This window comes from Dasypus novemcinctus, chromosome 29 (assembly GCF_030445035.2).
Source record: "Dasypus novemcinctus isolate mDasNov1 chromosome 29, mDasNov1.1.hap2, whole genome shotgun sequence".
Taxonomy (NCBI): domain Eukaryota; kingdom Metazoa; phylum Chordata; class Mammalia; order Cingulata; family Dasypodidae; genus Dasypus; species Dasypus novemcinctus.
Window position 1 is genome coordinate 32,704,426 of NC_080701.1, and position 13,104 is coordinate 32,717,529.

General features: G+C 65.0%; 1 protein-coding gene across 1 annotated transcript in view; it reads left to right on the plus strand.

Annotated features, from left to right (window-relative positions):
• BMP1 (bone morphogenetic protein 1) overlaps nucleotides 1–12,876 on the plus strand; it is a 37,695-nt gene extending 24,819 nt beyond the window's left edge. The window contains exons 5-12 of the mRNA XM_058289912.2: nucleotides 376–501; nucleotides 1,319–1,479; nucleotides 1,807–1,987; nucleotides 5,900–6,025; nucleotides 7,917–8,044; nucleotides 8,406–8,619; nucleotides 10,156–10,406; nucleotides 12,202–12,876. Of these exons, the coding sequence (XP_058145895.2) occupies nucleotides 376–501; nucleotides 1,319–1,479; nucleotides 1,807–1,987; nucleotides 5,900–6,025; nucleotides 7,917–8,044; nucleotides 8,406–8,619; nucleotides 10,156–10,406; nucleotides 12,202–12,336 (1,322 nt within the window). The 3' untranslated portion in view covers nucleotides 12,337–12,876. The remainder of the gene's footprint in view (nucleotides 1–375; nucleotides 502–1,318; nucleotides 1,480–1,806; nucleotides 1,988–5,899; nucleotides 6,026–7,916; nucleotides 8,045–8,405; nucleotides 8,620–10,155; nucleotides 10,407–12,201) is intronic.
• Nucleotides 12,877–13,104: the final 228 nt, after the last annotated feature.

Below are 13,104 nucleotides of genomic sequence, written 5' to 3' on the forward strand. Positions count from 1 at the left end.
GCCCAGGACGTGGCGAGGAAGAGGCCCCAGGGAGTAGTGGTGGCCGCCGGCCCAGCTGGCGCAGACAGAAGGCAGGCAGGCGCCAGGAGGTCTCAGATCCAGGGTCTCGCTGCTGCCCCTCTGGGCCCTCACAGGGAGGGTCCTGTGGCAGCCGTGGAGGACTGGGCGGGGACAGGGTGGGGACAGGGAGGCCCCAGTGCTCAGAGCCCGGTGGACAAGACAAGTGCGCCTTGCAGCCGACCCCCTCCCGCTGCCGGCACGAGGCTGAGGGTGGTCGTAGGAGGCGCGGGACCCTGGACTTGACCCCGAGCGGAGGGCAGGGGAAGGGCCTGGGCCCGGCCTGGGCTCGCTGACCGCTTTTCCCCCCTCCCGCAGAGGTGGACGAGTGCTCTCGGCCCAACCGCGGGGGCTGTGAGCAGCGGTGTCTCAACACCTTGGGCAGCTACAAGTGCAGCTGTGACCCTGGCTACGAGCTGGCCCCGGACAAGCGCCGCTGCGAGGGTGAGTGCCCCAGGCTGCCTCCAGACCCGTTCCCATGTGCCGCCAGCCGAGATCGCTCTGTCCTTGGGCAGACCCCTTCCAGGAGAAGCTAGCGGGATTCTCTAGCACGTTTTTTATCACAATTCATGATGAGAAATAGGTTTTATGCTGCCTCCCAGAACACACTTTACTATGTGGAAAGCAATCTGGATTTTTTTATTCTTTCCATCTTCGCCTCCTCCTTCCCCTTCCCCATTTCCTCCCCCTCCTCCTCCTCCTCCCCCTTCTGTAATGCTACCACTTGACCTGCTCATTGGTTTCACCGCCCACCAGCGGTCAAGAGCCACCCCTTGGAAACCACAGCCCTCGGCTCACTCTGAGTCCCAGCCTCTGTGCTTGGGCCTGAGATGCTGGTGAAAGTCCTTTCCCCGGCCCCCCCTCTTCGGCCAGCCTGACCTCCTGGCTGCTTGGCTGTCTTCCTCCTCGCCTCTGAGCAGCTCCTGCTCCCACTCCTCCCCTTCCTTGCGGTCCCCCTGCCCTGCTTTCCTTGTCCCCTGACCCCGCCTCCTCCTTCTTAGAGGAAGCCCTGGCCTCCCCCTCGCAGGGAGAATAGAAATGGCTGCCCCTGCCCGCCTCAACGCCCCCTACTCCCACTTCACTCACCTCTGAAGACCCTTCCCGGCTGGCCCAGGGGCGCCAGGCACAAGCCAGGAAGCCGTGAGCTCCCAGCCCTCCTGCACACCCAGCTGTTGCTTCCAGCCTTCCCGGGGAAGGACGCGTGCGCCCCTGCCCTAGCGCAGGAGCCCTGGCCGCTGACGCACCTCTCCCGTCCCCTCAGCTGCCTGTGGCGGGTTCCTCACCAAGCTCAACGGCTCCATCACCAGCCCGGGCTGGCCCAAGGAGTACCCCCCAAACAAAAACTGCATCTGGCAGTTGGTAGCCCCCACCCAGTACCGCATCTCCCTGCAGTTCGACTTCTTCGAGACGGAGGGCAATGACGTGAGTGCCCGCCCAGGGAAGATGCCGGAAGGCCTGGGGGCAGGAGCTGGGCTCGCCTGGGGCAGAAATACCCTCAGGATGCAGAGGGGAAGAGGTCGCTCCCCGCTCGGGGAGGCCGGGGAGGCGGGGAGGAGGGCCTGGAGGACCCCCGCCAGGTGTTGGGGCTGGGGCGCCTGGGAGCACCCACTGGGTGGGACCGGATAATTCCGTTGGGTAAAGCAGACGATCAAGGGCTAAAGGCACCGAGGGCCCCGCACCAGCGGCGCTCCCGCAGAGAGGGGGTGGCGGGGCGGCGCAGCGGCCGGCCTGGAGCTGGGCTCCCCGCAGGTGTGCAAGTACGACTTCGTGGAGGTGCGCAGCGGCCTCACCGCCGACTCCAAGCTGCACGGCAAGTTCTGCGGCTCCGAGCGGCCCGAGGTCATCACCTCCCAGTACAACAACATGCGCGTGGAGTTCAAGTCCGACAACACCGTCTCCAAGAAGGGCTTCAAGGCCCACTTCTTCTCAGGTAACCCCGGGCGCCCCGGCGCCGTGCCCTCCTCCCTGGGAGGCTGGAGCCCCGCTCTCCCCGCCCCAGCGCTCGTGGGGCCAGTGCTGGCAGAGCGGGGTCCTCTGCCGCCCCCCACCCCCAGGCCACCCTCAACCGGCTCCTCGGGCAGCCCGGACCCCCTTAGTGCCTGGGCAGAATGGGGGGACGCTGAAGGGAAGCGAGAGGGCGTTCCAGGTGTCAGGGACGCCGAGGCCTGGGAGAGGCAGGCAACCCGGGGACAGGGAGCTCAGGGTGGAGAGAGGAGGCGGGTGTTTGGACTGGACGGCGTGGGGGCGGCAGCTGGGGCTCCAGGCAGAGCCTGCTCAGGCCAAAGGGGTTCGTCCCGGGGCCTTGAGGAAAGACGAGCCGCCCTTCCTCCAACGCCGAAGCCTTCCCGCCCACCCCAGCCCACCAGCCTGCTTCACGCAGCACTGCCCCACAGGGCGCCCGGCGGCCCCTTCCACGGCCCCATCCTCAGGGCAGCCTCCAGTGTAGTCACACCCCTGCCCAGCTTCTCCTAGCGGCATGTCCAGGGGAGGCCTCTCCCCTACTTTACTAGTCCGTCCCAGGTCCCTGGGGCTAGGCCCTTAGGCACGGGGGGCTTGCAGAGGCAATAAGCCCCCAGACCCCTCTGCAGGTGGGGAGGTGGGAGGGGCGTGGGCCGCTGGGGCCGCGGAGGGCGGGTGCTTCTGTGGAACGGTGGCCAGAGACCCCCACATCCCCGTCGTGCCTGGGGGGCCGGGCCCGGGGCGGGCGGGAGGGCAGTGACAGCTCTCTGCCCCGAGCCCCTGCCCACCCGCAAGTCCGTGCTGCCTTCCTTCTCGCCCTCCTTCGCCCAGGCTCCTGCATCCTCGAGCCCCCTTTTGGCTGCCTTGCATCCCCGCCTGCCCCGCTCGGACGCCATGCACTGCTCCCCGTGCACTGGTTCCACGCTTGGCACTGCTGGCCACGCTGCTCTGCTTAAAGCGCCCCCTTTGCCCTCCGCCCCGCAGCGTCCCCTGCCCCGCTGCTTGCCAAGACCCTCCCCGCTGCAGTGCGAACCCCTTGTGCTCCCTGTGTCTCCCACGAGGTCTCCCCCGGAGGGCTGGGGGATGGCCCCCCCTGCAGAGGGCCGGGCTGTGCCCCAAGAAACCATTACCTGCTTACTCGCGTCTCTTCCCGCTTTCTGTCGCTCGGTCCTGGGGGCTGGGGCGGGGAACCGACACATACATCTGCCAGGCCTGGAGCCCAGGGCACTCTCCCCCAGCGTCACTGCCCCGCCCTGGCATGACACTGTGCCCACCCCACCCTCAGCCCATGCACACACGTACATGCACACACACGCACTGCCCGTGGCACAAGACACCTGCAGAGAAGCCTCACCAGTGGGCACCGAGGTTCAGCCCTGGGGGCGTGGGGCACCTGACTCTGGCCCCCAGGAAGGGGGCTCTTTGGACTTTTGGGACACCCATCAAGGAGACCCTAAGCCAAGAAGGAGAAGAAAGAGCCTGGAAGACCTCCAGTCTGACCCCAGCCAGCTCCGGGGGCATTTGGGCACTGTGGGGTGAGTGCCCTCTCCCTGTCGGGCCCGTGCCCACCCCCCTGCTCCTGCCACTCCTGCCACCTGCTCCCCTGGCTCAGAGGTGAGGCCCCCCCCATCCCACTCCCCACCCGTGCCAGAGCCCCAGCCCCTGGAATGCCCAAGCAGCCTTCCCTCAGGACTCGCTGTTCTCTCACTCATCCCTTCAGTCTTTCACTGACCCACTCATTCATTCATTCGTTTGGCAAGTGTTTATTTTGCCCCTATTATGTGCCAGACACTGTACTAGGTATTTGGGGGTGCACATGTAAGTAAGGCATAGGGGTCAAAACATGTCAGAGACGGCCTGCAAGTTGAGACCCCTGAATGCTCCAGCCTCCTTGAGTGCCCCTGGAGCAGAGAGGCTCCCAGGATTTCCTCAGTGACTCCCCAGAAGGGGTCATGGGGTGCCCCCTCATCCCCACATTCCTGCAGGGCTAGTGCAAGGAAGGTCCCCGAGGCGCTCACTGAGCAAGGAGCCCTTGGCAAGGGACTTGGCAACTCTACCTCCTGTGGGCCCCAAGGGGTCCGGGCCCCCCAGAATGGGTTGGAGAAGCAAGGCCTTCTGGGAGCTGCTGCTGCCCACATGGCCACTCCTGGCCCAGATGGGAACAGGCCCCGGCCGCACCCCCTGCCCCCGGCCGCCTGAGTGACACAAGCCACCTCCTGGTCCCTCTCTGGAATGTCTGGGTGTCCATTCAGATCAACTCATGTTCTCAGAATGCCTGCCTATTCGGCAGGTGCACACGCCCCAGAATGACCACAGACCTCCCTGGGAACGGGGGCGTGCCCTACGCACGACTGCGCCCACCCCTGTCTCTCTGTGTCGGTGCACACGCACGTGAGCTCATGTGAGAGAGTGCGTGAGCCTCTGCGCGTGGGTCTGTTAGCCCCGCGTCTCTGCAGTCAGGCGTCGTTGCATCCCTGTCTGTGTCTGTCGGCCTGTGCGTGTGGATGTGCATCCCCGTGTGTGCTTGCCTCGCCGTGCACTCATAATCTGTGCGTGCTTCTTCACGTGCGTGGGAGCAAGGAGTGTGCACACTCCTGCACTCCCGGCACGTCTGTGGACAGGAAGTCATGTGTGTGTGTGATTGCTTGTGTGCTGGTGTCCACACACTTATCCGCTGTTCGCACACGTGTGTGCATGCGTGGATGGCGTGTCTGTGCACACGCGTGGGTGAGCCTGTGGATCAATGTCTGTCTCTGTTGGACGAGGCACACCATGAGCGGAGTGGTGAGAGGGGTGTTGATGTGTGTGTGGGTGTGCTGAGCGCACTCTGCGGACGCAGCAGCCAGAGTAAGAGCCGAGTTCCCGCCCAGGCCCCCTTCCCTGGGCCCAGACCCCCTTCCCTGGGCGGCTCCGCCTCCCCCCACGCTCGTCTCTCTCTCTCCCCCCCTGACGCGCAGGCTCCCTCCCCGGCCCTTCTCTGCGCCTCCTCCCCCCTGGCTGCGCCCCCAGCCTGGCGCCCCGGCCTGCCTGCATGCAGGGCCCAGCCTCCTCCCGCCCGTGGCCCAGCCTTCCCCGCCCGTGGCCCAGCCTCTGAGGCCCCGATCTGGTTTTCACTGCTCTCCCTCCCTGGCCCTGCCCTTCACCCCCACCTCTTGGTCCCTTTTCTCCTTCTCTCTCTCTCGTTTCAGAAAAGAGGCCGGCTCTGCAGCCCCCTCGGGGACGCCCCCATCCGCTCAAATTCCGAGTACAGAAAAGAAACCGGACCCCCCAGTGAGGCCCGCGGGGCCTCCCGGACCCCTTGTTACTCAGGAACCTCACCTTGGACGGAACGGGCTGGGGGCTTGAGTGCCCCCCGCCCCCGCCCCTGCTCTGCCATTCCGGCCTGCCTCCTTCTGGCCGGACAGAACTGGTGCTCTCCTCCCCTCCCCTGGCCAGCCCCCAACGCGTACAGCAGCCCCTTCCCCGCCCCCGCCCCTCTGATGGTGTCTGTGACATTTCCTGTTGTGAAGTAAAAGAGGGACCCCCGCGTCCTGCTCCTTTCTCTTGCAGTCTGCTTGTCCGTGTGTCTGTTTTTCCACTTGTCCGTCTGTCCAGTAAGCAGGTAATGGTAGAGGGTTTTCCCGTGCTAGTGTGCTCAGGACCCCCGGCCCTTGCGCCCCGCATCTACCTTCTCTCCCCGCAGCGGGGACTGCAGGGCCCACAGCTGGCTCGCTTCCGCGCTGCCCTGGACCCGGTGCCTTACCCGCCCCACCCCACCCCACCGTTGCTCTCGCCCCGGTGGGAGGAAGCCCGGCCCGGCCTCCTGCCCGCCCTGGGGGTGCTCCAGACCTCGGCCCTGCACAGACCCTGGGTCCGCCCTTGTTTGCTCCCCACCCCCCTCCAGACAAGGACGAGTGCTCCAAAGATAACGGCGGCTGCCAGCAAGAGTGCGTCAACACCTTCGGCAGCTACGAGTGCCAGTGTCGCAGCGGCTTCGTCCTCCACGACAACAAGCACGACTGCAAGGAAGGTAGGGGCTGCGCCGGCACCGGCAGCCAGGACGCCGGCTCCCAGAACCTCCTGGGCACTCCCGCGCCTGGACTTGAAGGACGGGGCGCCGGGGCGGGGAGGTCAGAGCAGGCCACGGGGCCTCTGAGGTCACCTGTGCAGCCTCCACCCACTGCACGGCCCCCTGCCGACCCCCCCAGGGATCCCCGCCGACCCCCCCAGGGATCCCGCCATCCCCCTCCAGGGACCCCTGCCGACCCCCCCCAGGGACCCCTGCCGACCCCCCCAGGGATCCCTGCCGACCCCTCCAGGGACCCCTGCCGTTCCCCCCCCAGGGATCCCTGCCGACCCCCCCAGGGATCCCTGCCGACCCCTCCAGGGATCCCTGCCGTTCCCCCCCCAGGGATCCCTGCCGTCCCCCCCAGGGATCCCTGCCATCCCCCCAGGGATCCCTGCCGACTCCCCCAGGGATCCCTGCTGTCCCCCCCAGGGATCCCTGCCGACCCCCCCAGGGATCCCTGCCGACTCCCCCAGGGATCCCTGCCGTCCCCCCCAGGGATCCCTGCCGACCCCCCAGGGATCCCAGCCTCAGGCGCTTCCGAGAAGGACTCCAGTCACATTGGCTGTAGCGCCTACCCTACTCCAGTGTGACCTCATTTCAATGACAGTTCCTTCTGAAAGGATCCTTTTTCCCAATAGTGTCACATTCTGAGGTTAGGACACCAACTTCTTTTTTGAGGGGACACAATTCAGCCATCACAGGACCTTCTTCCGAGGTTTCTCTGGAAAAAAGGGGGTTGTGATAAAGAGCCACATTGACAAGGCAGCCGAGAGGGGGGTTAGACTTCTTGGGCAGAAGATCTGTTCGCTCTCTGATTTACTTTAGAAGCATTCATTGTTCCTTACCTGCTGGGATGGGACTTTGAAGTCCTGCAGGCCTGAGGGCCCTGATCTTCTCCGGGAAGTAGGAGGTGAGGCAGCCTGCGGCAGCAGCGAAAACTTGGAGGCCTTGTTGAGGAGGAGAGGTGGAGCTGGCCAAGGACAATCCAAAGAATGTCAAGTGGCTTGGGGGGTCCAGCTGAGGTTGGAGGCCGGGGATGGGGTTTTCTAAGAGGATGCAGCATAACAACAGAGGTGCAGGGCCACGGAGGGTGGTGACAAGTAGTGTGGGTGATCATACAGTCTAGCTGGGGAGAGAAGGAAATTAAGTCGACCAAGGAGGATAGATCAGGAGAAAACTGAAAGTTCCAGACCGTGGCGGTCTCTCTGAAGTAGAGTAGCTGCTGTAGAGACAGTGAGGACCGGAGCTTGCTGGGAGAGTATCCCACAGGGAGGGTATGCCCTCACACTGAGAAAGAGTAGCTGATGACAGAACCTCCGCTGACAGCCTCAAGGCGGAGGAAGAGAGAAACCGGCAGAGCTGAGGAGGTCAAGGACCGAGAGGCCCCGGGCTGGACAGACCATGGCGTGTTTGTTGACATTGCTAGGGTGATGGCAAGAGGGGAATGGAGAGAGCCGAGCAGGTGCCAAGGTCTTCTGTGAATGTGGAGGAGTGGCAGGAGATCAGAAGATGAGCACATCAGGGAGGGGACGGGGGTGGGTTGGCGGGTGGCCTGGGCCCCAGAGGTCCAGGGCTTACACGTGGGAGGCCGTGAAGGCAGCTCCCGTGGGTCTCTCGCATCTGCGCTGCTGCCAGGTGGGGCCTCGCCAGGGCTTCTTTTAGAACCAGCCAGCTGGTTTCCCAAGCATGGGAACCACGTGAGAAGCAAGGGAGGCCTTCAGACCGGTCTTTAGTGTGGGGGGATAGAGAAAAAAGAAATGGGGAGGGCAGAGGGGCAGGGTCTTCTTTACTGGGGGGCATCGGAGCATCGGGGTCCCTGCTGATCCCCTTCCACCCACCCACTCCCCCACAGCTGGCTGTGACCACAGGGTGACATCCACCAGTGGCACCATCACCAGCCCCAACTGGCCTGACAAATATCCCAGCAAGAAAGAGTGCACCTGGGCTATCTCTAGCACCCCCGGGCACCGGGTCAAGCTGGTAAGGTGCCCCCTTCCCCGCCTGCAGGGCACACCTGCTCCCTCCATGCATTTTGGCCACCACCTTTTACCCCATCCCTCCAAAGCCCCAAACGAGCCGGGGGCCCAGCCTGGAGCCATGCAGGCTGCAGCCTGGGCACGGGCCGAGCCCATACCGTGGCCATCCCCACCGGGACGCTCATCTGGACAGAGACCTCCGTTCCCAGAATGCACCGGGCTGTGCCTGTCCCATTCCTGGGTCTGCGCTCACTGTCACCCACCAACAGTGCCACTGCCCTGGGGTGGCTGGGAGCGGGGAGCGCGGAGGCCACCCACCCACCTCCCCGCCGCCCTCCTGAGCCACCTTCCCTCACGCCCCGCAGACCTTCATGGAGATGGACATCGAGTCCCAGCCCGAGTGCGCGTACGACCACCTGGAGGTGTACGACGGGCGGGACGCCAAGGCTGCCGTCCTGGGCCGCTTCTGCGGGAGCAAGAGGCCCGAGCCCGTCCTGGCCACGGGCAGCCGCATGTTCCTGCGCTTCTTCTCCGACAACTCCGTCCAGCGGAAGGGCTTCCAGGCAGCCCACTCCACAGGTGAGGCCGCCGCAGGCCGGGGCGCTGGGCGGCTCCGCGCTCCGCACCTGTTCTCAGGAGCCTCGTCTCAGAGCCAAGCCCCGGGCTAGCGGGGGGCACTGACCAGGGGCTGTGCCCTGTGGCCTGGGGGGAGAGGCAGCCTGGGGGCGTGCCGGCTGCGCAGGCAAGGCATTGTGCTCCAGACAAGGCCCGGGGGGCAGAGGAAGCAGCGAAGGGTGCGGGGGGGAATGTCGCGACGGGGCCGTGCTGGCCAGGAGACAGCAGTGACCGCTGCAGCGAGGGCCCCCGGGCAGGGGGAGGGGCTCCACTACTTCTAGGTCCCTCTCGGGAATGCTCCAGAGACCCCAAAGGCAGGACGCTTGACAGTGCAGGAGCCCACCCACCCGCCAGCCCCAGAGGTCCACCCACTCATTCATTCCATCAGCACACGTGTCACCACGTGATAGCTGTGAGGCCGTCTTCCAAGTGTGGGTCACAGAAATGAGCACAAGCAGGGAGGAACCCCGCCAATTCCGCTTTGCGCTCATTCTCTTGTTCCTTTATGCCACAACCGTTTATTGCGCTCTCACCCTGATGTAAGCAGACTCTGGAGGGCACATGGGGTAAATCAGGCCCGAGCCCTGCCACCCCCACCCCAGGAACTCCCGGTCTCGTAAGATAAGACATGCCCAGATATTTACAGCGTGAGACCAAACACGATAAGGACCTGGTTCCAGTTAGAGTGGGGGGTCACTCTGGCTGGGGGAGGAGCCTGGCCCACCCGCAAGCCCAGGACAGCTCGGGGCGAGCATAGGTGGCAGCAAGTCACTTCCTGGGGCCGGGGCATTGGGTGCGGGAGCCCAGGCCGGGGGGGACGTGAGCGAGCCTCGGGGTGTCGTCCTTCGCTGTCCCTCCGTGGGCTCAGCCACCTGCTGTGGAGTCCCCAGAAGTGACCACACACCTCTTCCGTTCCCCCCCCCCGGGGAGGCGTGGGGGTCAGAGGGCACGGGAGGCGGTGGCCAGCGGCGGTGCTGCCCGCCTGCTCTCATTGGCTTCTCCCTGCACGGGGTCACAAACTGGACACACGGAGCTCGATCTGACTCTCAGACCTGGTATCTGGGGCCCACAGTGTGTTCTTTTTTTTTTTTTAATTTGGACCAAAAATCAGGAGCTTTCAAATCAGGAGCTTTCCTATCGGGAGTTGTCACATAAAATCCAGATGTGTGGCCTCTTTTTAAAAATGAAAAGGCCTTTGCAGGCTGGACCCACATCCCTCCCTGACAGCTGGAGCATCTCAGCGACTGTCCGACTCGGACGAGGCGTGCCATCTCCGGCCTCTGCGCTCCGAGCCGTCTTCAGGGTTCCGCCCCGTAGGCGCCCCTGCCTGCAGGGGCCGAGCTGCTGAGCCCGTCCTGGCCGGGTCCGGCCCCTCCCGCCCCACGCGAGGCCTCTTCCAGGACCTCCATCTCCCCGGCGACTTCAGGGCCCGAGGCCCCGCGCCTGGCGTGCGGGCAGCTCCCAGGGAGTGGCCGCCCATCTTGCCGTCTCCCCCTGCAGAGTGCGGGGGCCAGGTCCGGGCAGAGGTGAAGACCAAGGACCTCTACTCCCACGCCCAGTTTGGAGACAACAACTACCCTGGGGGCGTGGACTGCGAGTGGGTCATCGTGGCCGAGGAGGGCTACGGCGTGGAGCTCGTGTTCCAGACCTTCGAGGTGGAGGAGGAGACCGACTGCGGCTACGACTACATGGAGCTCTTCGACGGCTATGACAGCACGGCCCCCAGACTGGGGCGCTACTGTGGCTCCGGGGTGAGGCCCGCCCCTCCCCGCCGCCCCCGGGGCTGAGGTCCACCCTGACCCCAGTCCCCACAGGCCAGCCCCCACGGCTCTGAGATGAAGGGCAGCTCATGCCTGGTCCTTCGCAGGCGTGGGGAGACCCAGCCTGGTGGGGGGCTGCGCACAGAGGCCCACCTTGCCCTGGGTCATCCCGACCCAGAAGGGCCAGGCGGTCGGGTCCTTTCTGGGCAAAACTGCTTGCTCCAGGCTTCGGGGCTGGCGCTGCCCTGCCCGAGGCCTGCAGCCGAGCCAGGGGGGTTGCCCTCCAGGCTTCCCCTGCCTCTGGGGAGGAGGATGGAGCTGTGTCTGCTCCATTCCTCTTTCTCGTGCCCATTCCAGGGCAGCTCAGCAGGGCCCCGCGTCGGGTACAGAGGTTGTGGCAAGTGCCAGGGACACGGAGCCTGAGCTGAGTTGCTCTAACCCATCTTTCTGGCTCATCCGCCTCTGCCTCTGCCAGGTTCTCGTTCTGGCAGAGTCGTAGCTGTCCCAGAGACGTAGCTGCTGTCCAAGTACGCCCCGGCCTTGCCTCTTGTTCCACTGCCGGGCTCCCAGAAATTGCCACTTTCAGAGGCAGCGGGCAGAATTTTGAAGGATGGGATTTTTAACTAAGACCGTGGGATAACCACATCGGTGGACTTTTTTTTCCCCTTCCAGTAAGAGCTCGTGGCTTCTTTTTTATTTTTGCCTTTTTGATCTTTGCCTCCTTCAGGGAGAGCTGTCTTCCCCACCACGTTACACGCACACTCACGCTCATAAGCACAGTGCAACACTCCCTCGCCACCTCCCTGACCTCTTGCCTCTTCCATGGCCGTGGCCCAGGAAGGGTTAAACTTCCCAGGAACTGTGGCAGCTGCTGGACCCAGCACAGGCCGGGTCTTCCCTTAGGAGCCGAGCTTGAGCCCTTCGTGTGAGCTGGCAAGGGCTGCACAGGGACTGAGGGCCAGGGTGGGCAGGGGAAGCAGGCGAGCCAGCCAGCTCCCCCTCCCTGCTTTGCCCTCGTCACAACTCTCCCCATCTGGCACATTTGGGCGAGTCCCCTGCCAAATCGGGTGTCCCCAGGTGGTTTCTTCCAGAGACCACCACCAGGCTGGAGCAAATGGCCGGAGACTCAGAGAAGGAGCCCAGTCCGGTCAGAGCTTCCTGGCACGGTTGCCATTTCCAAGAAGGGCCCCCCAAGGGCCTCAGAAGTGATCCTTGGGGTTCCTTGCCAGCCCAGGGCACTTGTGCACCGGTGCTCCCTGGGGCGGCCCAAGCTCGGCGCTTGCCTGGGGATAAGAAGTGGGCTTGCAGGGAGCCTCCTAGAAAGGTGGTCTCACTTAGAGCAGACGCTGGCCCGAACCCAGGGATGGGGAACGGGGGAGCGCGTGCCCCGCTCTGCCAGCGCCCTCTGTACCCTGCGGCAGGGAAGGCGCCCGGGGAGAAGGCAGCCTGCTCAGGGAACCCCGTCCTTCGCAAGCCCCGTTCACATTCGTCCACGCGTCTGTTTTCCCCATGAGCCGTCCAGGCTTGGAGAGGAGATAGCATTTGTTCCTTTTTGCGTGAGGGAAGCGAGGCTTAGAGGGGCAGTGCTGGCTCACACTGCACAGCTAACTAGGTAGCGGCAGCCCTGGCTTTCCAGCAGAAGTCTGACCCCGGAGGTAAGGCAAGCCCCTCTCCCCAGGCTTTCTCCCTCCCCCAGGCGCCCCTTCCAGCCCCCCCCCCACCGCCAGGGTCTTCCTCCCACTTCCAGGCCCCTTGCCGCAGCCTCATGCCCGCCCCTCTCCCCCAGCCTCCCGAGGAGGTGTACTCGGCTGGAGACTCCGTCCTGATCAGATTCCACTCGGATGACACCATCACCAAAAAAGGCTTCCACCTGCGGTACACCAGCACCAAGTTTCAGGACACACTCCACAGCAGGAAGTGACCACCGCCCGGCACTGGGGAAGGTTCCGGCAGGCGCGCTCCCCTCGGCCGCCGCCGGCCCGGACAGGACAGCGGGGAGAGGGCAGAAGGCGGCGCGGCCCTCCCCGGGGCCAGGCCCCGCAGGCCCCGGCTCCTGAGGCAGGAGACGGCTCGGCCGTGCACCACGTCCCCGCCAGGGCGAGGAGGGCCAGCACCGGGGCCCAGGGCTTTTGCGGAGACACTTGAAGGGACCATTCCTCTGGGGGGGGCCTGCCCCAAAGGTGGGAGAGGGCCCCCCTCCCACCCATCCTGCCCGCCTCCTCACGCTGTGTTGTGTCTAGACGGGAGGGCATAATCCTCGTTGTAAAGCCCAGGCCCTACCCCTTCCCAGCCCAGCGGGGGCTTTGCCCTAAGCCCCCATTTCCTGGGGCATGAGCGTCCATTCATCCACGTCCTCAGACCGGAGACCAAGAAGGGGACGGGGTGGGGAGAGCAGGCCCAGTGGCCGGCCACAGCCACCCCCAGGGCCCCGCAACCAATAAACTGAAAGTGTTACAGCCAATATCCTGTGCCAGATGCTGCCCGGGACGGGGAGGGGCGGGCACAGCTCGTTCCAGATGTGCAGGCTCCCGGCCGCCCCCCCCGCCGGGCACTCTGGCTGCTCTTGTCTCCTTCGCTCCAAGACCCCCGAGGGTGTGATTTCACACTCAGGCACACACCCGCAGACTCGTCATCGCGTACTTCAGCCTGGGCACACTGCACACACACCCCGCTCAGGGCCAGCCTGGCA